Source organism: Dendrobates tinctorius, unplaced genomic scaffold, assembly GCF_039654945.1.
Source record: "Dendrobates tinctorius isolate UK_male_01 unplaced genomic scaffold, ASM3965494v1 ptg000211l, whole genome shotgun sequence".
NCBI classification, from domain to species: domain Eukaryota; kingdom Metazoa; phylum Chordata; class Amphibia; order Anura; family Dendrobatidae; genus Dendrobates; species Dendrobates tinctorius.
In genome coordinates, this window is record NW_027361878.1 from 22,065,456 (window position 1) to 22,092,244 (window position 26,789).

The window sequence follows — 26,789 nt, forward strand, 5'->3', positions numbered from 1 at the left end:
TGGATCATAGAAAGAAAAGAGAACAATTATAAAATCACCAATTAAAGGAACCCGATACAGCAACCACATTAGTAGTTTGAGGCTCACAGGTCGGAGAAATGAGAACATCCTCCTACCTGCCGGCAAAGAAGCCTTCACCCAGATTTTCCAACCGTTATTCTGAGCAGCAAATCTGCTGCCTATTACAATACTAATATTGTGCTCAATGTAATTCAAAGGAGGAAACCTATGGTTAGGGTATGTGCACAAGTTGTGGATTTGCGGAGGATCCGCAAGTGATTTACAGTACAATGATATTCTATGGAAAAAAAACAATGTGCACATGCTGGGGAAAAAAACGCGCGGAAACACTGTGTTTTTTTCCCGCAGCATGTCAATTCTTTGTGCGGATTCCGCAGGGTTTTTACACCCATTCCACTATAGGAATCCACAGGTGTAAAAATGCAGGGCAAATCCACACAAAATCCACAATAAATCCGCAGGAAATCCGCATAAAAAAACCTCGGGGATTTTGACCTGCGGATTCTGCAAAAAAAAGCAGATTCCGCGAGGAAAATTCCGCACTGCAATCCGCATCGAGTGCACATACCCTAAATCTGCAGCATTTTCACAGTGATAATTTGGTGCAGATTTTGATGCAGAATTTCAAGTGTGTAAAAAATTCTGTGTTGGAACCATATCAGTTGGGGTTCATTAGGAAAGCTGATCTGCAGCAGTCACAGTCCAAATGACGGCCTTGGGTACCATATACGGTAAGTGCAAATTTATTAAGAATGGCCTTAATAATATGCTCGCTGGAGTGAGATGCGCCAAATCTACCCTTAAGCTATGTGCACACGCTGCGGATTCACCAGCAGATTTCCCCTGCGGTCTGACACCTGGACAATGGAATAGGTGTCAAACCGCAGCGGAATCCGCAGAAAGAATTGACATGTCAATTCTTTCTGCGGATTTAAAACCGCAGCTTTTCTGCAGTGAAAAAACCTCAGCATGTGCACAGCAGATTGTAAATCCCATAGACTTGCATGGTACTGTACACTGTCTGCAGAACTGCTGCAGATCCGCAGAGGCCAAATCCGCAGCGTGTGCACATACCCTTACAGTATTTGGGTATAGTACAGCACTTATGTCAGTAGAGGAAGTATTACACCCCTCAATATTAAAATTGCAGCACCAAGAAGGCAACGTAGTGGAGTTATGGAAATTACAGGATGGACAGACATGTTACTGATATGCAAATGATGGAAACCAATTTTTTTTTTTTTAAATCTTTATTTATTCTGTACTATGAGCGTCATGCCCAGAAATCCTGGCACCTAAGGCCTCGGCTGCTGTCACCGAAGTGATTAATGGTCGTCTGACGAATGTTCTCTCGCACTGAATGCACTTGGGCAAATTATCACGATCCGCTGTTGGTAGCTCCCTGCACAATCATTGACCAATGACATCACAGACGTGCTCGATGGTGATGGGAGACAAGTCTGGAGATGCCGCAGGCCATGGTAGCATGTTTGGGCCATGCAGACTGTGTGTGACTTTGCTTTGTGTTGAAAAATTAAATGGCCGCACCATTGGTTCCACCAGCAAACTGATGTAACGCCGAACTGTTAGTGCACCTGGAATGGACAAAAGAGGTCCCGCTACCATCCATTATGCCACCCCACGCCATAATCCAGGGAGCAGGATTGGTGTGACAGTCTTTCATGAACACCTAGCCCTTTATGGCGCAGCCCATGGTCTTGTCAGATTTGATGAATGGTGTGATCTATTCTGTGCTGCAAGTGAAACTAGAAGTCATATACTGAGTCTAAAGGGCCTGTCACACTAAGAGATATCGCTAGCAATATCGCTATAACTAGTGACGTTATAGCGATATTGCTAGCGATATCTCTGTGTCTGATACTTACCAGCGACCGGCTCCCCCGCTGGTTATCGCTGATCGCGCGAGAACGTTCAGGACTGTTTCTCGTCGTCAGCTTCCTGCTGGGCTTCCTGCTGTGGAGACGAGCGACGCGTGGACGCGGGTGGGAGGACGCAGGATCGCCTGGTGTGACAGGTAAGTAGCGACCCCCGTCCCCAGCGATGTCGCTGGTGAGATCTGCCTATGTGGCAGCTCACTAGCGACCACTTAGCGATGTACCAGCGATCCTGACCGCGTCATATCGCTGGTCGGGATCGCTGGTACATCGCTAAGTGTGACAGTACCTTAAGGCATCAACAGCGTCTACTCAAACCATCAAAAAGCGTTTACCCGACATTGACCTACAGGGGCTCCATTGACTCAAACGACTGCTTTTCACATCTCCAGACTTGCCTCCCATCGGGCACATCTAGGACAGCGTCCCAGGAGCCACTTTTCAACTCGACAACCCCCGGGCCACATGTTGCTGGTGCTCCTGTGAGCAGCCTAAATATGCTCCCATGGCTGCAGCATCTCAGGACTTGTCTCCCATCGAGCACATTTGGGACATCATTGTTCGGTGATCACACAGAAGCTGCCAGCAGTGGATCTTGATGATTTACGTGTCCAAGTGCATTCAGAGGCAGAACCCACCTAACGCAACCATTAATAACCTCAGTGATAGCCGCGGCGGCTATAAGTGCGGGGATTTCTGCATGTGGCGTTCATACTCCACACTGAAAATATCACAATCTTTGGAAAATTAGGTTTTAATGTTTCCATCATTTGCATATCAATAACACGTCTATCCATCATGTGACTTCCAGAATTCCATTTTTTTCCCTTCTTTGTGATGCAATATCGAGGCGAGTGTGGCCATAGTACTGCAGTAATGTCAGCACTGTATGGTGGTATTATTTGCTGACACAAGTGCCTCACTATACACAATACTACAAGAAGTTTTGCACATAATCTTTTCTTTTACAAATGGCAGTCTGATTCCTCAATCACATATATACGAGCGATGGAAACAACCACCTGGTAACAGTGCAGGACACAATCAGTATACAGCACAGCAGGCTCCATACTGCAACTAGGCCGCAGTGCCGCCACCACTACCTCAACGCCTACAACTACCGGCATGCATTGCGTCATCACCAGTCGCATAACATAAAAGAGCTGACAGCGAGGCAGTGTGATAATAACCTAACCTGTTACAGCCTGACGACCACGGAGACTGCACGACCCCTCTGCTGAGTTCACTCGGCCCCGGGTCTGTTTCCTGGCGACAAGATCTGACGGGATGCACGCTGGGAAATGTAGTTTCAGATGACGAGTGACGTCTATAGCCACGAGATATATATATCTGACATATGGGGGAACTACTGCAGGAACATGCAACTAACCATAGCAAACAGTGAGGCAGCTGATGATGATTTTGGGTGAAATTATTTCAGAAGGACGGAATTTTCTGAAAGCATGGATTGGTAGCAAAGTTTTACTGATTTTAAAATCCAAATCTGAAGGTTTAAAAAAAAAAAAAGCTTTCTACAGCTCTATATGTATATATCCCTGCAGCCTTTCTGCCTCTCCAAGGCTGGCAGTGCAAACCCCAGCAGCAATGTGTGGGGCCAGTACTATCCCCCATGCCATGGGAAAATAGTGGGAAGTAGTGCACAGAGAATTTTGCTTTAAGAGGTTTTCTGTTCATCATAAATGGGTAAAAGTGCAAAGTGCTTTTATTAAAAAAAAAGTCCTCTCCATTCTTAAGAACGGTGGGCATTTTTAAATGTTATTGTTTGCTGCTTGTTGCCTAGGTTACCGGCCACCTCTGCAGTCTGTGAGCATTGGCCAGTCTCCTAGACCAGGAGCTCAGCTCTTACAAGCTCTTTTCTATAGAGCTTGTTAGCGCTGCTCTGACTCTGGATTCCGGCCAGCTTCAGGGTTCCTTGTGCTCCTGAGGTAAAGTCACCTCTACTTGCAATATCATAAAGTACACGGTTTGGGCCAGGGACACAACCATGCTGCTGGCCAGAACCACTCATCAGTAAGGAGCCTTGAAAATGACAACATTAAACATGACAGCTGCTTGAAATAATTTATTGACCGAGTGTGGAAAAATTAATCTTTGAATCCTCATGTAAATTGACCTGGGGAAAGATCGATGCTGTCCGGCAGCCGGCAGGCATCCTGACCCGAGTGTGAGATCTGCATAAAAATACATGCTGTCACGGCCTAGTCGGGAGAGCCGCCGACCATTGCGTTGTGATAACTGAGTAATACGACCGTCTGATTCTTCCCTAATACAGATCTGTCATTCACCGTGGTCAGAGTGAATGTTTCTCAGATCGGCCGTGTGGTTCCGTGAACTAAAACAAATGTATGGATAGATCCATTGACCTATGTGGGTAAATGATTTTTTTTTTAATACGGACTGCACATGGATGAAAGAAACATCTTTGAAGCTACGTAGCGCAACTGCCGTATTGTAAAGGGTTAAATACCCAAGGGCGCGTGCCGAATACATTGACATGCTCTGGATCTGAAATCTTCAGCTTGGTCAAATTTACGTAGCGTGAGAATGACAATTAGGCCAGGGTCACGCAGCTGCAGTGCGAGAAACTTGCGCATCAATACTCGGGACCGCATAGAAAGACATGCAGCCGCACACTCCGGTCCAGATTGCCGGCGGCAGTGCCGGGTATTGATGTGAGAGACTCGCATCACACTCGCAAGTCTGACCCCGGCCTTTAGCTAAATCTCATTCACAATGATAGTATTGTAATATGCATTGGATTTTCCGGAAGCAGAATATCAACAGCATTTATGATTTACGGGAAGTTTCCCTAAGGCCACATTCACACAATCAGTATTTTACATCAGAATTTTACATCAGCCCTTTATCGTTTTTGCATATTTGTTTTTTGCTTCCCTGCTTCCCAGAGCCATAACTTTTTTATTTTTCCATCAATACGGCCATGTGAGGGGTTTTTTGCGGGACCAGTTGTTCTTTTGAACGACACCATTGGTTTTACCACATTGTGTACTCAAAAACGGGAAAAAAATCAAAGTGTGGTGAAATTGCAAAAAAGTGCAATTCCACAAAAGTTTTTGGGATTTTTTTTTTTTACCATGTTCACCAAATGCTAAAATTGACCCACCATTATGATTCTCCAGGTCATTACGAGTTCATAGACATTAAACATCTCTAGGTTCTTTTTTATTTAAGTGGTGAAAAAAAAATCCAAAGTTTGTTAAAAAAAAATAAAATTGCACCATTTTCCGATACCCGTAGCGTCTCCATTTCTCGTGATCTCGGGTTGAGCGAGGTCTTATTTTTTGAGTGCCGAGCTGACGTTTTTATTGATACCATTTTGGTGCCTGTTATTGCATTTTAATGCAATGTTGCGGTAACCAAAAAAAAAAGTAAATCTGGCGTTTTGACTTTTTTTCTTGTTACGCTGTTTAGCGATCAGGTTAATCCTTTTTTTATATTGATAGATCGGGCGATTCTGAACGCGTTGATACCAAATATGTCTAAGTTTGATTTTATTGTTTTATTTTGAATGCGGCAAAAGGGGGGTGTTTGGAACTTTTATATATTGTTTATTTTTTTAATATTTTTAAAAACTTTTTTTTTTTACTTTTGGCATGTTTCAATAGTCTCCATGGGAGATTAGAAGCTGCCATAACTCGATCGGCTCTGCTATATACAGGCCATGTGCACACGTTGCGGATTCTGCTGTGGATCCACAGCAGATTTAGCTGCATTGTACAGTACCATTGTTTTCAATGGTAATCTGAAAAACGCACGGCACATGCTGCGGATTTTTCCGCGCGGATTTGCTGCGGGTTCAAATCCGCAGCATGTCAATTCTTTGTGCGGAATCCGCAGCAGTTTCACACCTTCTCCATTGTAGAGGTGTGAAACCGCAGAGTTAAACCGCAGGATAATCCGCAGGTAAACCGCAGGTCTTTTGACCTGAGAATTTACCTGCGGATTTTTCCAAATCTGCGCAGAAAAATCTAAAACTACGTGTGCACATAGCCACAGGCAATGATCTGTTCGCCCGTAGTCGAATTACTCACTTGCTATGAGCGCCAACCATAGCAATCCGACAGTGACAACCATAGAGGTCTGCAGGAGACCTCTGGTTGTCATGCCAACCCATCGGTGACCCACGATCACGTGATGAGGGTCACTGATGGGTGGATTTCCGGGGCAGTTGCAGGAAGCGCATGTTAAATGCCACTGTCAGAGTTTGACAGCGGCATTTAACGGGTTAATAGCCGCGGGTGTATCGCAATTCAACCTGGGGCTGTTTCGGGCACATGTCAGCTGTTCAAAACAGCTGACATGTCCCAGGAAAGATGTAGGCTCAGCTCTGGAGCCCACATCAAAGGGGGAGACACAACATGCGCCGTATTAATACGGCGCATGTCGTGAAGGAGTTAAGCCAAAAGTGGAATTAGAGGAAAAGTAGGATAGAAACACGTCACCACGTCTGTATTTTTCAAACACTCCTGGTTTTGGCTTACAGATACTGCATTTCTGTCTTTAAGCAGTTTACTAAGCGGAATTAATATTTTTTAAGCGGTTATAATACCTTTTTTCTTTACAGGTGTATTGGTGTATGTATGCTTGTCCTATTACTTCCAGGGGTTTATTTAATCCCTAAAAACATTGAAAGACACAATACTGTTAGTTTATTGTCATGTCTTTTCTTTATGGGGTTTGTTCAATCCCAATCATATCGAAGAGACACGGCACTGTTAGTTATAGTTAGATATGAATCTCAAGTTATTTCTTTATATATAACATTACTGTTATATTTTTCATTCCCTTCCCTCCTTTTGTTTTGCCCTTTGTATACCTTAATAAAGCAACTTAAACCCATTCCGACCCCCTTATCCTTCCCTTCCCTTTGTCATAAGTATAAATGTAACCTCTACATTTAAATCTCATCTAAAAATATTACTGTTATTTTTAAAATTTCAATAAAGTTATTTGGAAAATGGCTTACAGATACTGATGTAAAATTCTGAACAAATACAGATAGTGTGAAAGTGGCCTTATGGTATGCTCACACGTTACATACTGTATTTGCTTTGGAAAGTTCCGAAACAAAGCCATTCAGATTAATTGAACCTGATTTTTCAGTTGCAGAAATGTCTGCAAAGTGGGAATTCATCTTATAATGGCTCAGACTGGTATGAAAAAGTGCACCCGTTACATTATTTACCCACTCTGGTCTCTACTTTGTGGTTTCCGCTCAACTCACTGGATACACAGGTGTGTGAGAAAGTGCCCCCTTCCTGATTTCCTATTCTGTTTGTCACAAGTAAATGTTTCAGATCACCAAACAAATGTAAATATTAGACAAAGATAACACAAGTAATGACAAAGTGCAGTTTTTAAATGAAGGTCTTTATTATTAAGGAAAAAAGAAATCCAAACCTACAGGGCCCTCTGGGAAAAAGTGATTTTCCCCTAAACCTAATAACTGGTTGGGCCACTGAAGCAACAACTGCAATTGAGCATTTGTGATAACTGGCAATGACTCTTTTACAACGCTATTGAGGAATTTTCACTCACTCATCTATGCAGAATTTTTGTAGTTTAGCTATATTGGAGTGTTTCCAAGCTTAAACTGCCTTTTTAAGGTCACGCCACAGCATCTCAATCGGATTAAGGTCAGGAATTTGACTAGACCACGCCAAAGTTCTAATTTTGTTTTCCTTAAAATTAACCTGTCAGCAGGATTGTGCTTGGTAACCTACAGACAGTGTCAGGAAGGCGCCGTTATACTGATTACAATGATACCTTGGTTGATGACATCTGTCTTGTGGTTGTCTAATCTTTATTTGCAGTTAATGAGACTCGTGCTCCGGGGCAGCCTGTGAGGGGTCTTCATGTGGTGCTCTGCTTACATTTTCATCTGTATGGCTTGTGACAGGTCACTGATCACTCACTGACCTGCCCCCTATTTTACATACTGAACATAACATGTTTTTAAAAGGGGAAAAAAATTCACATTCAGAAGGCGGCGGCGCCTGTGCTGTAGCATGATCGCATCTATAAAATCCATGTAATTATTTAATTTGGTGATATAAATGTATTCAGAAAAAAAAATCTCTCAAAATGGTGCTGGCCGCGCCAGAGCAGTAGCATCTATTGGCAATCTGATAGATGCCACTCCACTGGCGCCATTTTGCTAGAGGTTAAAAAAAACTGTCTCCATCAAGATGGCGCCAGCGGTACCTGCGCAGTAGCATCTATTGGATCGCGGCGTGATATCTAGCTTTTCCTCAAAAGCTAGATATCACGCCGCGATCCAATAGATGCTACTGCGCAGGTACCGCTGGCGCCATCTTGATGGAGACAGTTTTTTTTAACCTCTAGCAAAATGGCGCCAGTGGAGTGGCATCTATCAGATTGCCAATAGATGCTACTGCTCTGGATCTTTTGATCAACTTCACTTTGTCAGACAGGTCCTATGTAAGTGATTTCTTGATTGAGAAGAGGTTCGGCAGTAATCAGGCCTGGATGTTGCTATGGAATTTGAACTCTGCTTCCCAAAGATGTGATAAACCACAGTTAAGTAATGTTTTAAGAGTGGAGCAATCACTTTTTCACACAGGGATCTGTAGGTTTGAATTTCTTTTTCCCTTAATAAGACCTTCAAGTAAAAACTGCATTTTGTGTTTACTTGTGTTATCTTTTTCTGTTTGACAAACATGCAAAAGAATAGGAAGAGGGAGCAAACACTTTTTCGCACAGCTGTAGCAAGAATTGCCTGCTCAGCCGCTCACTGGTGCAGGTGAGTTACTCTTTAGCTTCTTCAGGATGCAGCAGTTATTTGACATTATGCAGCAAACATGTCAAACATTTTTTGCAACATTTGTAAATAGACTAAGGCTGTGTGCACACGTAGCGATTTTTAAGCGTTTTTGCCGCGATTTTCGGCGCGAAAACGCTTAAAAATCATGTACAGAACGCCCCCCATGCATTCCTATGGCATTCCGCACATGCTGTGCTAATGCTGCGCTTTTTTCCGCGGCGGAATCGCATCGCGGAAAAAATCGCAGCATGCTCATTCTTTGTGCGGAATCGCATAGGAATGCATGAGAATCGCTTACTTCCCGCATGTGGCTATGCCCACCATGCGGGAAGTTAAGCGTCTCATGTGCGGTTGGTACCCACGGTGTGGAGGAGAGGAGACCGTCCTCCAGGCCCTGGGTACCATACCCCTGTAAAAAAAGAATAAAAAATAAAAAATCGGGGTATATTTACCTTCCGGCGTCCCGCGATGCATTCCCGGCCTAAGCGTTCCCAGTAATGCCTTGCGGCAAGGTCCTGTGATGACGTGGTCTCGTGAGATCGCTATAGCAACGCGAGACTACGTCATCACAGGTCTCGCAAGGCATTACTGGGAACGCTAAGGCCCAGGATGACAGCGCGGGACGCCGGAAGGTAAATATACACCGATTTTTTTATTTTTTTTAGCATTTTAACATCCTATCTTTTACTATTGATGCCGCATAGGCGGCCACAATAGTAAAAACCTGGTCACACTTGTCAAACACTATGTTTGACGAGTGTGACCAACCTGTCAATCACTTTCCAAGCGATGCTTCAAATCGCTTAGAAAGTGCTTGAATATCGCACGCGAAAATCGCGGCAAAATCGCGATCATAATCGCGGTAAAATCGCGCGGAAAAAAACCCCGATTTCTGGGAAGGAGTCCGGTTTTTAGTAAGCGTTTTAAAACGCTACGTGGGCACATAGCCTAAAGTTTAATAAATATATAAATGTAATCAGCTGTCAGAGGTTTTTGAATTGTGACCTATTTCTCATTTAGTGTTCAAACACATACAAGAAACTCGGACGAGTCTCGCATGTGAATCCCCGGGACTGCTGCCGGCACTCGCATAGGAGCGTTCAGCTGCATGTATTTCTATGCAGCTGAACGCTCCAATCCGAGTGCCGGCGGCAGTGCCGGGACATGTGAGTTTCTCGCATGTGAGTATGAGCCCTTAATCGGAGACCACTATGTGACAATGCTGGGAGAAAATCTGCAAATATATATTTTTTTCCCAGTCTGACATTAAAACAACACTTTTATGACCCTTGAATACTGTTTATGTCTGATAATGGTTGTATCCATCACTTTCTTTCGCTTTTCGCCTTCTCTTGTATAAACAACACAAAAGGGGCCTCGCTTAAAATGAGAGTACCCTTACAGCTCCAAAACCAGTGCTCTAAACGACTGGTCATTGCTCCCTGCTTATTGACCCCTACCTCCAAAAAGATCTCCAATCACAATGATATTCCCACAGGACACCTCCTCCACTGCTCTCCTCTACATCACCTCCATATGTCATAACTAGAGTTGAGCGACTTTGGTCGGATCGGGTTTCGTGAAACCCGAATGAAACAAAATAAGTTTCAGATGAAACTCGTCCGACTAGAGCAAAACAAAGTCGGAGTTTCGTCCGAAACCCGACCCCAATGCAAGTCAATGGGAAATAAAAGTCGGACGAAACTCCGACTTTGTTTTGCTCTAGTCGGACGAGTTTCATCTGAAACTTATTTTGTTTAATTCGGGTTTCACGAAACCCGATCCGACCAAAGTCGCTCAACTCTAGTCATAACCCTACACTCCAGAAGTCATCACCACTCAGTAAAAAAAACCTCAATGACTTTACGCGTCATTTATACCAAGTGTTTATTAAAACTATTGGAAAAACTATCATTTTTTTTGTTTATTCTTTATGACTTTTCACACTGGGAAATGATCTAACGGAGGGAATTGTACAGCAATTGGTTTTTTTTTTAGTTTGTGCTAAAGAGAGTGGTGGCAAAATAGAAAAGCTTAAACAATGACTGAGTTCCTTTATTACAGGAAAGCAATGGCCCTTACAGAAAATCTGCAGAAGATCTTACCTAAGTGATCATTCAAATGTCAGATTTTTCCACGTCCGAGGAAAATGGACTGGTTATTCTGATCAGAGTTTGATTGGGGTGTGGTCTGAGCATCATTTGTTTTTCTTGCAAGTAGAGAAATAAAAAAAAAGTCTTCACCTTCTCCATTCTGACAGTCCGAGACAATCACATCGCACACGGATGTCATCCCAGTGCGGTCCGATATTTTTTTAATTTTCTCGAGCCCTTTGACTTGCATTGCCTATTTAGATCCGACCCTTGGAACAAAATCAGAAATGTCTCCATGATTTTCTGCAGACCTCTCGGTCTACAAATAATCACAGATACGTGAATGACCCCATAGACTATCACAGGTACGAGTGCTTTCCGTGAAAAATACAGAAAGCACTAATACATGACAATCAAATTTTTAACAGGGAAAAATGCAAAGTACTACATCTGGGCAATAAAAATGAAAAAAGCATATACAGAATGGGAGGAATAGGGCTAAGCAACAGCACATGTGAAAAAGACTTGGGTATACTAATAGATCACAGACTGAATATGAGTCAACAGTGTGATGCAGCAGCAAAAAAGGCAAATGCAATTCTAGGATGTATTAACAGAAGCATACAGTCTAGATCACGTGAAGTCATTATTGCCCTCTACTCCTCTTTGGTCAGACCTCATCTGGAATACTGTGTCCAGTTTTGGGCTCCACATTTTAAAAAAGACATCAACAAACTGGAGCAAGTTCAGAAAAGAGCGACCAGAATGGTGACCGGTCTGCAAACCCTGTCTTATGAGGAAAGGTTGCAGGATTTGGGAATGTTTAGTTTGCAAAAGAGAAGACTGAGAGGAGACTTAATAGCTGTCTACAAATATCTAAAGGGCTGTCATAATGTAGAAGGGTCATCTTTATTCTCATTTGCACAAGGAAAGACTAGAAGCAATGGGATGAAACTGAATGGGAGGAGACACAGATTAGATATTAGAAAAAACTTTTTGACAGAGTGATCAATGAGTGGAACTGGCTGCCACGAGAGGTGGTGAGTTCTCCTTCAATGGAAGTCTTCAAACAGAGGCTGGACAGACATCTGACTGGGATGATTTAGCGAATCCTGCTTTGAGCAGGGGGTTGGACAAGATGGCCCAGGAGGTCCCTTCCAACTCTACGATTCTATGAAACGTGTGAATGAGCCCTTAAACAACAACAGATTCAGAGTGTCTCTTACACATACAAATTTCAGCTCTTGCTCCTAAGGGCTCGTACCCATCACCGTGAAATATACGTTCTGATTTCGGTCCAGAAAACTAGTACTAGTTTCATGCAAGTGTCATGTGATTTTCATGCGAGTACAATCCGATTTTTCACACCTAGCATCCAATTTACACCTGAATGCAGTGTGATTGCTATCCGATTGCGATGCGATTTTTAACATGAGCTTTTACAAAGAGAAATTCTCTATGTCATTTACACATCGTTTTCAAAGGAAATATTCTATTATAGCTAGATAGATGAAAAGCCGGCAATTCAGCAGCCATGTACAGTAAAATCACAGCAGGCGCTGACAGAATAGAAGAGATGGATTACATACAGTAAATACAAATAGAATAGATAGATATACAGTGGGGGGAAAAAAGTATTTAGTCAGCCACCAATGGTGTAAGTTCTCTCACTTAAAAAGATGAGTGAGGCCTGTAATTGTCATCATAGGTAGACCACAACTATGAGAGTCAAAATGAGAAAACAAATCCAGAAAATCACCTTGTCTGATTTGGCAAGATTTATTTTGCAAATTATGGTGGAAAATAAGTATTTGGTCACCTAAAAACATGCAAGATTTCTGGCTCTCACAGACCTGTAACTTCTTCTTTAAGAGGCTCCTCTGTCCTCCACTCATTACCTGTAGTAATGACACCTGTTTGAACTTGTTATCAGTATAAAAGACACCTGTGCACAACCTCAAACAGTCTGACTCCAAACTCCACTATGGTGAAGACCAAAGAGCTGTCAAAGGACACCAGAAACAAAATTGTAGCCCTGCACCAGGCTGGGAAGACTGAATCTGCAATAAGCAAGCAGCTTGGTGTGATGAAATCAACTGTGGAAGCAATAATAAGAAAATGGAAGACATACAAGACCACTGATAATATCCCCCTATCTGGGACTCCACGCAAGATCTCACTCAGTGGGGTCAAAATAGTCACAAAAACGGTGAGCAAAAATCCCAGAACCACATGAGGGGGACCTAGTGAATTACCTGCATAGAGCTGGAACCACCATAACAAAGGCTACCATCAGTAACACACTACGCCGCCAGGGACTTAGATCCTGCAGTGCCAGACGTTTCCCCCTGCTTAAGCCAGTACACGTCCGGGCCCGTCTGAAGTTTGCTAGAGAGTAGAGTTGAGCGACTTTGGTCGGATCGGGTTTCGTGAAACCCGAATGAAACAAAATAAATTTCAGATGAAACTCGTCCGACTAGAGCAAGACAAAGTCGGAGTTTCGTCCGAAACCCGACCCCAATGCAAGTCAATGGGAAATAAAAGTCGGACGAAACTCCGACTTTGTTTTGCTCTAGTCGGACGAGTTTCATCTGAAACTTATTTTGTTTCATTCGGGTTTCACGAAACCCGATCCGACCAAAGTCGCTCAACTCTACTAGAGAGCATTTGGATTATCCAGAAGAGTATTGGGAGAATGTCGTATGGTCTGATGAATCCAAAGTAGAACTGTTTGGTAGAAACAAAACTCGTCGTGTCTGTAGGAGACAGAATGCTGAGTTGTATCCAATGAACCTACTGTGAAGTATGGGGGTGACATCATGCTTTGGGGCTGTTTCTCTGCACAGGGAGCAGGACGACTGATCCGTGTACATGAGTGAATGAATAGGGCTATATATTGTGAAATTTTGAGTACAAACCTCCTTCCATCAGCAACGGCATTGAAGATGAAACGTGGATTGGTCCTTCAGGATGATAATGATCTCAAGCACACCACCAGGGCAATCAAGGAGTGGCTTCGCAAGAAGCACATGAAGGTGCTGGAGTAGCCTAGCCAGTCTCCAGATCTCAACCCCATAGAAAACCTTTGGAGGGATTTAAACCCCTTTACCCCCAAGGGTGGTTTGCACGATCATGACTGGACCAATTTTTTCAATTCTGACCACTGTCCCTTTATGAGGTAATAACTCTGGAACGCTTTCATGGATTCTGGTGATTCTGACAATGTTTTCTCATGACATATTATACTTCATGTTAGTGGTAAAATTTCTTTGATATGACTTGCGTTTATTTGTGAAAAAAATGGAAATTTGGCGAAACTTTTGAAAAATTTAACAATTTTCCAAATTTGAATTTTTATGCCCTTAAATCACAGAGATACGGCACACAAAAAAACTTAATAAGTAACATTTCCCACATGTCTACTTTACATCAGCACAATTTTTGGAAGCAAAATTTTTTTTTGTTAGGACGTTATAAGGGTTAAAAGTTCAACAGCGACTTCTCATTTTTACAACACCATTTTTTTTAGGGACCACATCACATTTGAAGTCACTTTGAGGGGTCTATATGATAGAAAATGCCCAAAAGTGACACCATTCTAAAAACTGCACCCCTCAAGGTGCTCAAAACCACATTCAAAAAGTTTATTAACCCTTCAGGTGCTTCACAAGAATTTTTGGAATGTTTAAAAAAATGAACATTTAACTTTTTTTCACACAAAATTTACTTCAGATCCAATTTTTTTTATTTTACCAAGGGTAACAGGAGAAATTGGACTGCAAAAGTTATTGTGCAATTTGTCCTGAGTACGCTGATGCCCCATATATGCAGGTAAACCACTATTTGGGCGCATGGCAGAGCTCGGAAGGGAAGGAGCGCCGTTTGTCTTTTCAATGCAAAATTGGCTGGAACTGAGATCGGATGCCATGTCTCGTTTGGAGAGCCCCTGATGTGCCTAAACAGTGGAAACCCCCCACAAGTGACCCCATTTTTCAAAGTAGACCCCTTAAAGAATTTATCTAGATGTGTGGTGAGCACTTTGAACCCCCAAGTGCTTCACAGAAGTTTATAATGTAGAGGTGTAAAAATAAAAAAATCTTATTTTCCCCAGAAATGATCTTTTCACCCCCAATTTTTATTTTACCAAGGGTAACAGGAGAAATTGGATGCCAAAAGTTGTTGTGCAATTTGTCCTGAGTTTTGCTGATACCCCATATGTGGGGGTAAACCACTGTTTGGGCGCATGGCAGACGCTTTTTATTGTAAAAAAATAGTTTTTGCATCACCACAATTTTGAGAGCTATACTTTTTCCATATTGTGGCCCACAGAGTGACGTTTTTATTGGTACCATTTTCGGGCACGTGACCTTTTTTGATCGCTTTTTATTTTGATTTTTGGGAGGCAGAATGAACAAAAACCAGCAATTCATGAATTTATTTGGGGGGGTGCGTTTACACCGTTCCACGTGTGGTAAAATTTATAAATGACAGAAAAAAACTGACGGCACATCTAGAACTAGTCTGAATAGGTGCATACCAAAAAACAGCTTACATATCAAATAAGGAAATGGTTGCACTCAATTGCATTAAGGCATATCAAATATGAAATATATGAAGTACGAAAGCATAATGGCTTTTGTAATCTAGAAATAACATATGAGATACTTAGCACAAAATTGATAAAGCGGTTTTATTCTTCGGGTCAGTACGATTACAGCAGTACCTCATTTATGTCTTTTTATGTTTTGCTTCTTTTATACAATAAAAACAATTTTATATAAAAAATAATTATTTTTGCATCGCTTTATTCTGTGAGCTATAACTTTTATTTTTCGCTGATGACGCTGTGTGGTGGCTTGTTTTTTTGCGGGACAAGATGACGTTTTCAGCGGTACCATGTTTATTTATATCCGTCTTTTTGATTGCGTGTTATTCCACTTTTTATTCCGCGGTATGATGATAAAGCATTGTTTTTTTGCCTTGTTTTTTTATGGTGTTCAATAAAGGGGTTAACTTGGGACAGTTTTATAGGTCGGGTCGTTATAGACGCGGAGATACTAAATATGTGTACTTTTATTGCTTAGATTTTTTGTTTATTCAAATGTTTATTTATTGATGGAATAAATATTGATTTTTTTTATATTTTTTAAATATTTTTACAATTATTTTTAATTTCTTTTTTTATTTAATTCTAACTTTTAGGCTGGAGTCACACTAAACGATAAAAAAATTGGTCCAATTTTGACGGACCGAAATCGCACAAAGGTTTCTTCACCAGGGATCCGTCTGTCAGCCGAATTTTGTGTGATGATGCGATTTTAATCTCATCTAAGCATCCGTTTAACATCCGTCTGGCGAGATTTTCTCGCAGGCTTGCAAAACGGACATCTAATGGAGCCCAATGACAGGTTTTCAAACTCAAACGAAAGAATAGATCTTGACACATAGAATATATATATGTACATGTCATAGAGACACATTTATATATATATATTTTTAATTCATACAGTTCTTCATAGCAGTATAGCCGCTGAAACATTTGCCGGCTTTTGAAAAATCATTCCCCAACCCGACATGAAATGATACATGGTTTACATACAGTTAACCATATCATTTCATGTTTTTTTTAGATGTCTATCACTAGTAATTAGATGAGGGTTTGTGGGTAAAATTTTTGAGTTTTAGGGGTTAATTTAAGGGTTTAATTCGTTGTATAAAATTGCGGGGACTCCCGCTGACGTCACTGAGGCTGCAGGGAGTCCCCGTAATTTTTAACAACGAATTAACCCCTTAAATTAACCTCTACGACTCCAAAATTTTACCCACAAACCCTCATCTAATTACTAGTGATAGACATCTAAAAAAAACATGAAATGATATGGTTAACTGTATGTAAACCATGTATCATTTCATGTCGGGTTGGGGAATGATTTTTCAAAAGCCGGCAAATGTTTCAGCGGCTATACTGCTATGATGAACTGTATGAATTAAAAATATATATATAAATGTGTCTCTATGACATGTATATATATGTATATATGTATTTAATGTGTCTATATCTATTCTTTAGTTTCTTTATTTAACCTGTCAGTGTGATTTTACTGTATTGTTAAAAGAATTGCCGGCTTTTTGTAAAGGACACCGGGTGCGATTTTATCGCAAGTCACACATTGGGTCCGTTTTTAGTCCCAATTTTTCTCGCCCCCATAGACTTGCATTGGCGAGTCCGATCCGAAAATCGGTGACAATCGCAGCATGCTGCGATTGTCTTGGTCCGAGGAACGGATCCGGTAAAAAAACGCATGATGGGAGCTGCACCATAGAATAACATTGGGACGAATGCAATGCGATTTTTTATCGCATTGCATTTGTCCAATTTAATCGCTAGTGTGACCCCGGCCTTACTCATTTTGTGCAGGCTGATCGCTTATATGGCATGCAGATCTGCTCACTGCGCATGACAGGAAGTTTCTCAGCTCTGGTAACCCGGATGTCATCATGACATTGGGTTACCATAGCAGTGATCGGGACCCTGCATCACGCCGGGGGTATCTCCAACCCAAAGGCAGAGGGGATTTCAGCCCCTGTGCTAGCTCCAGAACACTGCAATCATGTTTGATTGCAGTGTCTTGGGAGTTAAAGTGCCGGGTGTCAGCTGTGATAATCAGCTGACACCCGGCCGCGATCAGCCGCGCCCTCCCCCCCCGTGAGCGCGGCTGATCGCTCATGACGTACTATCCTGTCCATGGGAATTAAGTCCCAGGGCACATGGGCGGGATAGTATGTCCACTGTCAGAAAGTGGTTAAAGTTAGAGTTGAGCGACTTTGGTCGGATCGGGTTTCGTGAAACCCGAATGAAACAAAATAAGTTTCAGATGAAACTCGTCCGACTAGAGCAAAACAAAGTCGGAGTTTCGTCCGAAACCCGACCCCAATGCAAGTCAATGGGAAATAAAAGTCGGACGAAACTCCGACTTTGTTTTGCTCTAGTCGGACGAGTTTCATCTGAAACTTATTTTGTTTCATTCGGGTTTCACGAAACCCGATCCGACCAAAGTCGCTCAACTCTAGTTAAAGTCTGTGTTGCCCAGTGACAGGCCCAAAACATCACTGCTCTAGAGGAGATCTGCGTGGAGGAATGGGCCAACATACCACCAGCAGTGTGTGCCAACCTTGTGAAGACTTACAGAAAACGTTTGACCTCTGTCACTGCCAACAAAGGATATATAACAAAATAGTGAGATGAACTTTTGATAATGACCAAATACTTATTTTCCACCATAATTTTCAAAATCTTGCCAAAATCAGACAAGGTGATTTTCTGGATTTGTTTTCTCATTTTGACTCTCATAGTTGTGGTCTACCTATGATGTCAATTACAGGCCTGTCTCATCTTTATAAGTGGGAGAACTTGCACAATTGGTGGCTGACCTAAATACTTTTTTTCCCCTCTGTATAGATGTCAGTGACAAATACAATCAGTACACAGTGTGTGCAGTTTTCTGTATGTGTACTTAATGACTAAAAGATTATTTTTCTGAATAGAATGGTGTGGACTCACGTGTAATTTTCCAAACCAGCTGAGGGAAAGCCGACACCTGAGGGCAGATGTTTATAGCCTAGGAAGGGGGTAATACACATGATGCTTCCCAGGCTATTGGTGCGCGATGGGAAAATTTTGCGCTGATGTAAGTAAGGTGACTACTAACCTCTGGGCTTGATGTCACCTGACAATACAAAGGGGACAGTGCCAATAATGTCTCTAATGCGCTGTGGAATTAATAGCGCTATATAAATGAGTAAATACAGAGCGGGTATAAATCTTATGTCTATTCAGTCCTATAATATACACATGTATTTTGTTATCACAGTATGCACTACTTGAATCCGTTTTGAGGATGGAAAACACCATTGAAGTCTACTGAGAGTGATTAAAATGCTGATGCATCCATGTACAATGTTCATTTGATCCATATTTCATCAGCTATCCATTTTTTTAGTGTTTAAAGAGCTTGTCCGGGACTTTAACATCTTTAGGATAAAGGCCCCGTCACACTAAGCGATATCGCTAGCAATATCACTATAACGTCACGGGTTTTTGTGACGCAGCAGCGATATTGCTAGTGACATCGCTGTGTCTGATACTTACCTCCGACCGGCTCCCCCGCTGGTTATCGCTGATCGCGCGAGAACGTCCTGGACCGTTTCTCGTCGTCAGCTTCCTGCTGTGGAGACGAGCGACGTGTGGACGCGGGCGGGAGGACGTCAGGATCGCCTAGTGTGACAGGTAAGTAGCGATCCCCGTCCCCAGCGATGTCGCTGGTGAGATCTGCCTGTGTTGCAGCTCACTAGCGACCACTTAGCGATGCACCAGCGATCCTGACTGCGTCATATCACTGGTCGGGATCGCTGGTGCATCGCTAAGTGTGACAGTACCTTTAGTCATCAATGTCTAATCAGTGGGGATGCCACACCCGGGACCCCCGCCGGTCAGCTATTCCCGGTGTCAGCCGTAGTTGTAGCCTAATATGCCTGTATATCTGTACTGTGGATCAGTGCTCTCACAAGAAAAAACAAAAAACAGATCTTTCTTGGAGTAAGGGAAAAAGGAAATTTACTAAGAAAAATACCAGAAAAAAAAACTTTCAAAAATGACCAGTCTGGAAAAGAAAGAAAAGGATCTGCAGTAGAGTTGAGCGACTTTTGCTTTTTTAGGGTCGCGTTTCGTTTCGTGAAACCCGACTTTTCCAAAAGTCGGGTCGAGCAAGATCGTCCGATTATAGGGAAAAGTCGGGGTCATCCCGAAACACGAAACCCAATGTAAGTCAATGGGGAATAAAAGTCGGCAGTGAGAGGAGGACAGGAAACACACCTACAGTGCCCATTTGAATGCCAAAAGCATCAATTCTTCTTACTTAAGCTTGTCAACCTTAATTAACTTCATAATACAAGTTACGCACTGAAAAATGGGGGTTATTTGGCTAAAGTTGTGGGGGGGGGGCTGGCTGCAGGTTTTCATGTGCCCTGGGCGAAAGAGCGCCCCTTTAACACATACCACAACTCATCATGCTCCGATACGGCAGAGAAATAGCGGTATAGTACAATGAAAAATACCTCACTTTTTACATCTCATGACGAGGCCCATCTATTTCTCCATACAGAATCATTGGTCCCATATAATGTTTGAAACAGTATATGATGAGCTCCACATAATGCTACAGTATATGTTGGTCCCCATGGATGAAGCTCCACTGTCTTATGGGCCCAAATAATGCTCCAAACATAATGGGCCCCATTTCTAATGCTCTAGTGTATAATGGGCCCTGTAAATGCTGCTCCAGTGTCTGATGTCCACCTTTGGAATGTTCCAGTGTATGGTGGGCCCCATCTATCATTCTCCAGAGTATAGTGCTCCCCAAAAATTGCTGTCCCAACATAGAAAACAATCAAATAAGTCTCCTCGCTAGGGAATCCCTGTGATTGTCTGGACAGGTGCTGTAGCTTGCTTAACAGCTCGCCAGCCGTTCTCACGCCCAGTATGGATTGCACGTGATTGCACAAAGGTTAGAAAGGGTACCGTATCCCTGGATAACATGTATGGATAGCGTACACATTCAAAATATATGTCTATACAGCATGAGGCAGGCTCAGACGGTGTTAGGCCCAGTATGGATTGCACGTCATTGCACAAAGGTTAGAAGGGGTACCGTATCCCCGGATAACATGTATGGATAGCGTACACATTCAAAATATATGTCTATACAGCATGAGGCAGGCTCAGACGGTGTTAGGCCCAGTATGGATTGCACGTCATTGCACAAAGGTTAGAAAGGGTACCGTATCCCTGGATAACATGTATGGATAGCGTACACATTCAAAATATATGTCTATACAGCATGAGGCAGGCTCAGACGGTGTTAGGCCCAGTATGGATTGCACGTCATTGCACAAAGGTTAGAAAGGGTACCGTATCCCTGGATAACATGTATGGATAGCGTACACATTCAAAATATATGTCTATACAGCATGAGGCAGGCTCAGACGGTGTTAGGCCCAGTATGGATTGCACGTCATTGCACAAAGGTTAGAAAGGGTACCGTATCCCTGGATAACATGTATGGATAGCGTACACATTCAAAATATATGTCTATACAGCATGAGGCAGGCTCAGACGGTGTTAGGCCCAGTATGGATTGCACGTCATTGCACAAAGGTTAGAAGGGGTACCGTATCCCCGGATAACATGTATGGATAGCGTACACATTCAAAATATATGTCTATACAGCATGAGGCAGGCTCAGACGGTGTTAGGCCCAGTATGGATTGCACGTCATTGCACAAAGGTTAGAAAGGGTACCGTATCCCTGGATAACATGTATGGATAGCGTACACATTCAAAATATATGTCTATACAGCATGAGGCAGGCTCAGACGGTGTTAGGCCCAGTATGGATTGCACGTCATTGCACAAAGGTTAGAAGGGGTACCGTATCCCCGGATAACATGTATGGATAGCGTACACATTCAAAATATATGTCTATACAGCATGAGGCAGGCTCAGACGGTGTTAGGCCCAGTATGGATTGCACGTCATTGCACAAAGGTTAGAAGGGGTACCGTATCCCCGGATAACATGTATGGATAGCGTACACATTCAAAATATATGTCTATACAGCATGAGGCAGGCTCAGACGGTGTTAGGCCCAGTATGGATTGCACGTCATTGCACAAAGGTTAGAAAGGGTACCGTATCCCCGGATAACATGTATGGATAGCGTACACATTCAAAATATATGTCTATACAGCATGAGGCAGGCTCAGATGGTGTTAGGCCCAGTATGGATTGCACGTCATTGCACAAAGGTTAGAAGGGGTACCGTATCCCCGGATAACATGTATGGATAGCGTACACATTCAAAATATATGTCTATACAGCATGAGGCAGGCTCAGACGGTGTTAGGCCCAGTATGGATTGCACGTCATTGCACAAAGGTTAGAAGGGGTACCGTATCCCCGGATAACATGTATGGATAGCGTACACATTCAAAATATATGTCTATACAGCATGAGGCAGGCTCAGACGGTGTTAGGCCCAGTATGGATTGCATGTCATTGCACAAAGGTTAGAAGGGGTACCGTATACCCGGATAACATGTATGGATAGCGTACACATTCAAAATATATGTCTATACAGCATGAGGCAGGCTCAGACGGTGTTAGGCCCAGTATGGATTGCACGTCATTGCACAAAGGTTAGAAGGGGTACCGTATCCCCGGATAACATGTATGGATAGCGTACACATTCAAAATATATGTCTATACAGCATGAGGCAGGCTCAGATGGTGTTAGGCCCAGTATGGATTGCACGTCATTGCACAAAGTTTAGAAGGGGTAACGTATCCCCGGATAACATGTATGGATAGCGTACACATTCAAAATATATGTCTATACATCAGGAGGCAGGCTCAGACGGTGTCAGGCACAGTATGGATTTGACGGCCCAGATTACACAGCGGAGGAGCAGGGAGAGGTAAAGATTGCAAATGCTGGGGCCCTGGCCAAGCAAGGGGGGCCCACTCGTGGGCGTCGGTACTGGCACTGGGCCCCTCATAGTACAGCGGTGTGTCTGACGGCGGGTGTGCACCACCACCGTCAGAGACACTTGATTGCACTATGAGGGACCCTGTGCCAGTGCCCGCGCCCAAGAGTCGGCCTACCCACCTGTCCAGGGCAACGGAACTCGCACGGTGTCGTGCGCTAGGTGGTGACCCCGGCCATGGGGGGGGAGGCAGCACAGTTAGGGAGTTTTAGAAAGTGGCATATGTTGATGTTGGACATTCAACTGATGCAAAAGGCGAAATAGGTGAAGTACCAGGAAGAGGTGGACCAAAGCAAGCCATTTTTCTGTCACCCTATGTGTCATCAGGGGAAGGTGGGACAAAATCTTTGGAAACCCATGCGTGGTTCATTTTAATGAAGGTTAGATCATCCACATTTTGGGTTGACAGACGGGTCCTTTTTTCTGTCAGGATTGATCCAGCTGCACTGAAGACTCTTTCCGATAGCACACTTGCAGCTGGGCAAGCGAGCTCCTGTAAGGCATATTGGGCCAATTCAGGCCAGGTGTCCAGTTTAGCGGCCCAATAGTCAAAGGGGAATGACCTGTGTGGGAGAACATCGATATGGGAGGAAAAGTAGTTTGTAACCATAGTTGACAACTGCTGTCTCCTGTCACTTTCCATCGATGCAGTATTACCAGTTGTGTGAGCGGTATTTGAAAAATCAGTCCACAACATTGTCATGAAACCCCTGTCTCCAACGCCACTTCTGCTGTGTGCACCACGAACACCTCTGCCAAGCTGCCCCCGGCCCGTACGGCTCGTGTGAGAACCATCACCGCTGCTGTGTGCTGGGAATGCCTCAAGCAACCGATTTACCAGAGTTGCTTGTTTATTAGCCAATATTAGGTCAAGGTTCTCCTGTGGCATGATGTTTTGTAATTTGCCTTTATAGCGTGGATCCAGGATGCTGGCCAACCAGTAGTCGTCATCGTTCATCATTTTGGCAATGCGGGGGTCCCTTTTTAGGATCTGCAAGGCATAATCTGACATGTGGGCCAATGTTCCCGGTGTCAATGATGCACTGCGAGTGCTGGGTGGAGGAGCACTTTCTGGCAAATCCACATCCCTCCAGTCACGCACAAACCCTGTACCAGACCTTGCCACGCCAACATTTTCACTTGCCCCACGAGATGCATCCTCCTCCCCTAAGTAATCATCCCCATCATCCTCCTCCTCCTCCTCTTCTTCCTCCACCTCGTCCAGGAGAGGTCCCTGAGCAGACAATGGCTGAATGTCATCAAGGATTCCCTCCTCCTCTTCCTCCTCATCAACATTGGCTGCAGACGCCTGCTCCTTAAGGTGCGTCAAAGTTTGCATGAGCAGACGCATAAGTGGGATGCTCATGCTTAGGATGGCGTCGTTTGCGCTTACCAGCCGTGTGCATTCCTCAAAACACTGAAGGACTTTACAAAGGTCTTTCAGCTTCGACCACTGCACGCCTGTCAATTCCATGTCTGCTCTCAAAGTGCCTGGCCGTGTATCCTCCCACAAATGCATTATGGCCTGCCTCTGCTCGCACAGCCGCTCCACCATGTGCAGGGTGGAGTTCCACCTTGTTGCAATGTCGATAATGAGGCGGTGGTTGGGAAGGTGGAGCAATCGCTGCAGCTTCTGCATACGAACGGAGTGTACAGGCGACCGGCGGATGTGCGCGCACAGTCTTCGCACCTTCTGGAGCAGGGCTGTTAACTCCGGATAATTTTTGAGGAAGCACTGCACCACCAGGTTCAAGGTGTGAGCCAAGCAAGGTATGTGGCTGAGTTTTGAAAGGGCTATGGCTGCCACAAAATTACGGCCGTTATCACTAACTACCTTGCCTGCCTCAAGATGTACACTGCCCAGCCATGACTCAGTTTGTCGCTTCAAGTACTCGGCCAGCACCTCGGCGGTGTGTCTGTCGCCCAAACACATCATCTGCAACACAGCCTGCTGACGCTTTCCACTAGCTGCTCGATAGGGGGACACATCGTGTGCAACAGTGGCAGCTGCAGATGGAGTGCTCGTACGACTGCGCTCTGTGGACGAGCTATCGCTTCTGGAGGAGGAGGAGGAGGGTCGAACGCCTACAGCCAACTGTTTCCTAGACCGTGGGCTAGGCAGCACTGTCCCACCACCGCTGTCCCCTGTGGACCCTGCATCCACCACATTAACCCAGTGCGCAGTGATGGACACGTAACGGCCCTGGCCATGCCGACTGGACCATGCATCAGTTGTGAGGTGCACCTTTCCGCTCACTGACTGCTTGAGTGCATGGACAATGCGGTCTTTCACATGATGGTGGAGGGCTGGGATGGCTTTGCGAGAGAAGAAGTGGCGACTGGGTAGGTCATAGCGTGGTACTGCATAGGCCATGAGTTCGCGGAAAGCTGTGCTTTCCACCCACCGAAAGGGCATCATCTCAAACGAGATTAGTTTGGCAATGTGGGCGTTCAAACCCAGTGTACGCGGATGAGAGACTGAGTACTTTCTTGACCTACTCATAGTGTCTGGGAGGGTGAGCTGGACTTGAGAGCTGCATATGGTGGAAGTAGCGGTGGACAGGGCGGACTGAGAGAGGGTTGATGATGGTGATGGAGTTGGTGTTCTTTCTGATGGCCTAGAATCAGTCTTTCGTTGATATAACAGTGGGATTCCCTGACTGCTGTGGCCTTGCAACGACACCTCAACATTTGCTGCTGTGCTAACCGGTGGGCTTACAGTGGGGGAAACAATGTAGCGTTGCTGACTACCTTCGTTGTGATCAGTTGCACATGTGGCACTTGAGGTTTGGTGTTGTGTCCACGCTTGCAAGTGCATGCTGGTTAAATGTCTAAGCATGCAACTGGTATTCAAATTTTTCAGATTTTTCCCTCGGCTAAAGGTCTTTGCGCACTTCTTACAGATAACCTTGGCCTGATCATGAGGATTTTGGTCAAAAAACTGCCACACTGCACTCTTCCTACTTTGGCAGACATTTTGCGGCCTAGCACGCTGTGATCTTTTGACCCTCTGGACAAGCTGTCCAGCAACTCTTTTGATGTTTGGAACCTGTCTTTGGAGTGCTCCGGGCCTGCCAGATAACAGCTGTTGCGATGTCGATGTCTGCTGTTGATGCTCCTCATCTGAGCTATTGGAAGCAGCACCCTCTTCCCCCAATGGATGCCAATCTGGGTCAACAACTGGGTCATCCATCACCTCCTCTTCTATGTCATGTGCACCTTTCTCTGTGTCACCGTGTATGGTGGTATAGTGTGCGGGAAGGGGCACCTGAGTCTCATCAGGGTCAAAATCTGGCTCTGTACACTGCGAGGACAATGTAGTGCTCTGAGTGAATGTACCAACAGAATCATCCATCAGCGGCTGTGCATCAGTGCACTCCATGTCAGATTCATCTTGGCCTGGGTAATTCACCATTTGACTTGATAATCCAGGCATGGTATGTGAAAACAGCTCCATGGAGTAATCAGTAGTATGGCCTGCGTCATCCTTCAATCTTGGTTGGGGTGAAGGACACAAGGAAAGGTGTGGTTCATGAACATGAGCCTCCAATGACGACTCAGTGCTTTTACTTTTTACAACTGAAGAAGAGGAGGCGATAGAGCTGGAGGCTGAGTCAGCAATGTAAGACAAAACTTTTTCCTGATGCTCTGCCTTTAAAAGCGGTTTGCCAACTTCTAGAAAACTAAGCGTTCGAGGCCTTATGTAGACAGACGATGACGCAGGGTCAGCACCTCCTGCATTTGGTCCTATTTTGCTCTTGCCACTACCATCAGATCCACCACCAACACCATCATTACCAGCTGCCAACCCCCGCCCAATTCCACGGCCTCTTCCACCAGCCTTCCTCATTTTTGGTAGAAATGTAGACAAAATCCAACAAACTATATAGTAGTAATGTAAAACAAGGTACAAGGTGTCTATAGGACAGGGGAGTTTTAGAATTTCTGCACACACTTGTGGACAGTGGACACTTGTGGATTGTGTGCGGCCCACTGATATCTGAGCGCTATGTGACACGCTCGATGGCACAGCTGCCTGTGACCAAAGTGACGAGAGGGTAATGGAGATTTTGAATCTCTGCGTACACTATTGGACAGTGGACACTTGTGGATTGTGTGCGGCCCACTGATATCTGAGCGCTATGTGACACGCTCGATGGCACAGCTGCCTGTGACCAAAGTGACGAGAGGATAATGGAGATTTTGAATCTCTGCGTACACTATTGGACAGTGGACACTTGTGGATTGTGTGCGGCCCACTGATATCTGAGCGCTATGTGACACGCTCGATGGCACAGCTGCCTGTGACCAAAGTGACGAGAGCATAATGGAGATTTTGAATCTCTGCGTACA

The 26,789-nt window shown here is 44.1% G+C and overlaps 1 protein-coding gene across 3 annotated transcripts in view; it reads right to left on the reverse strand.

Moving 5' to 3' along the window:
- TRPT1 (tRNA phosphotransferase 1) overlaps window positions 1-26,789 on the reverse strand; it is a 53,249-nt gene that overhangs the window by 20,224 nt on the left and 6,236 nt on the right. Inside the window, exon 1 of one of the 3 annotated variants that reach the window (XM_073554588.1) lies at window positions 3,112-3,266. The exons of 1 other annotated variant lie outside the window; for it this stretch is intronic. Coding sequence is in view for 1 of the 2 variants with exons in the window: in XM_073554587.1 (XP_073410688.1) it covers window positions 2,939-2,986 (48 nt within the window). In the remaining variant the exon portion in view is untranslated. Of the gene's footprint in view, window positions 1-2,938; window positions 3,022-3,111; window positions 3,267-26,789 lie in introns of those variants that run through there. One more of the 3 variants, XM_073554587.1, reaches the window with a different exon arrangement.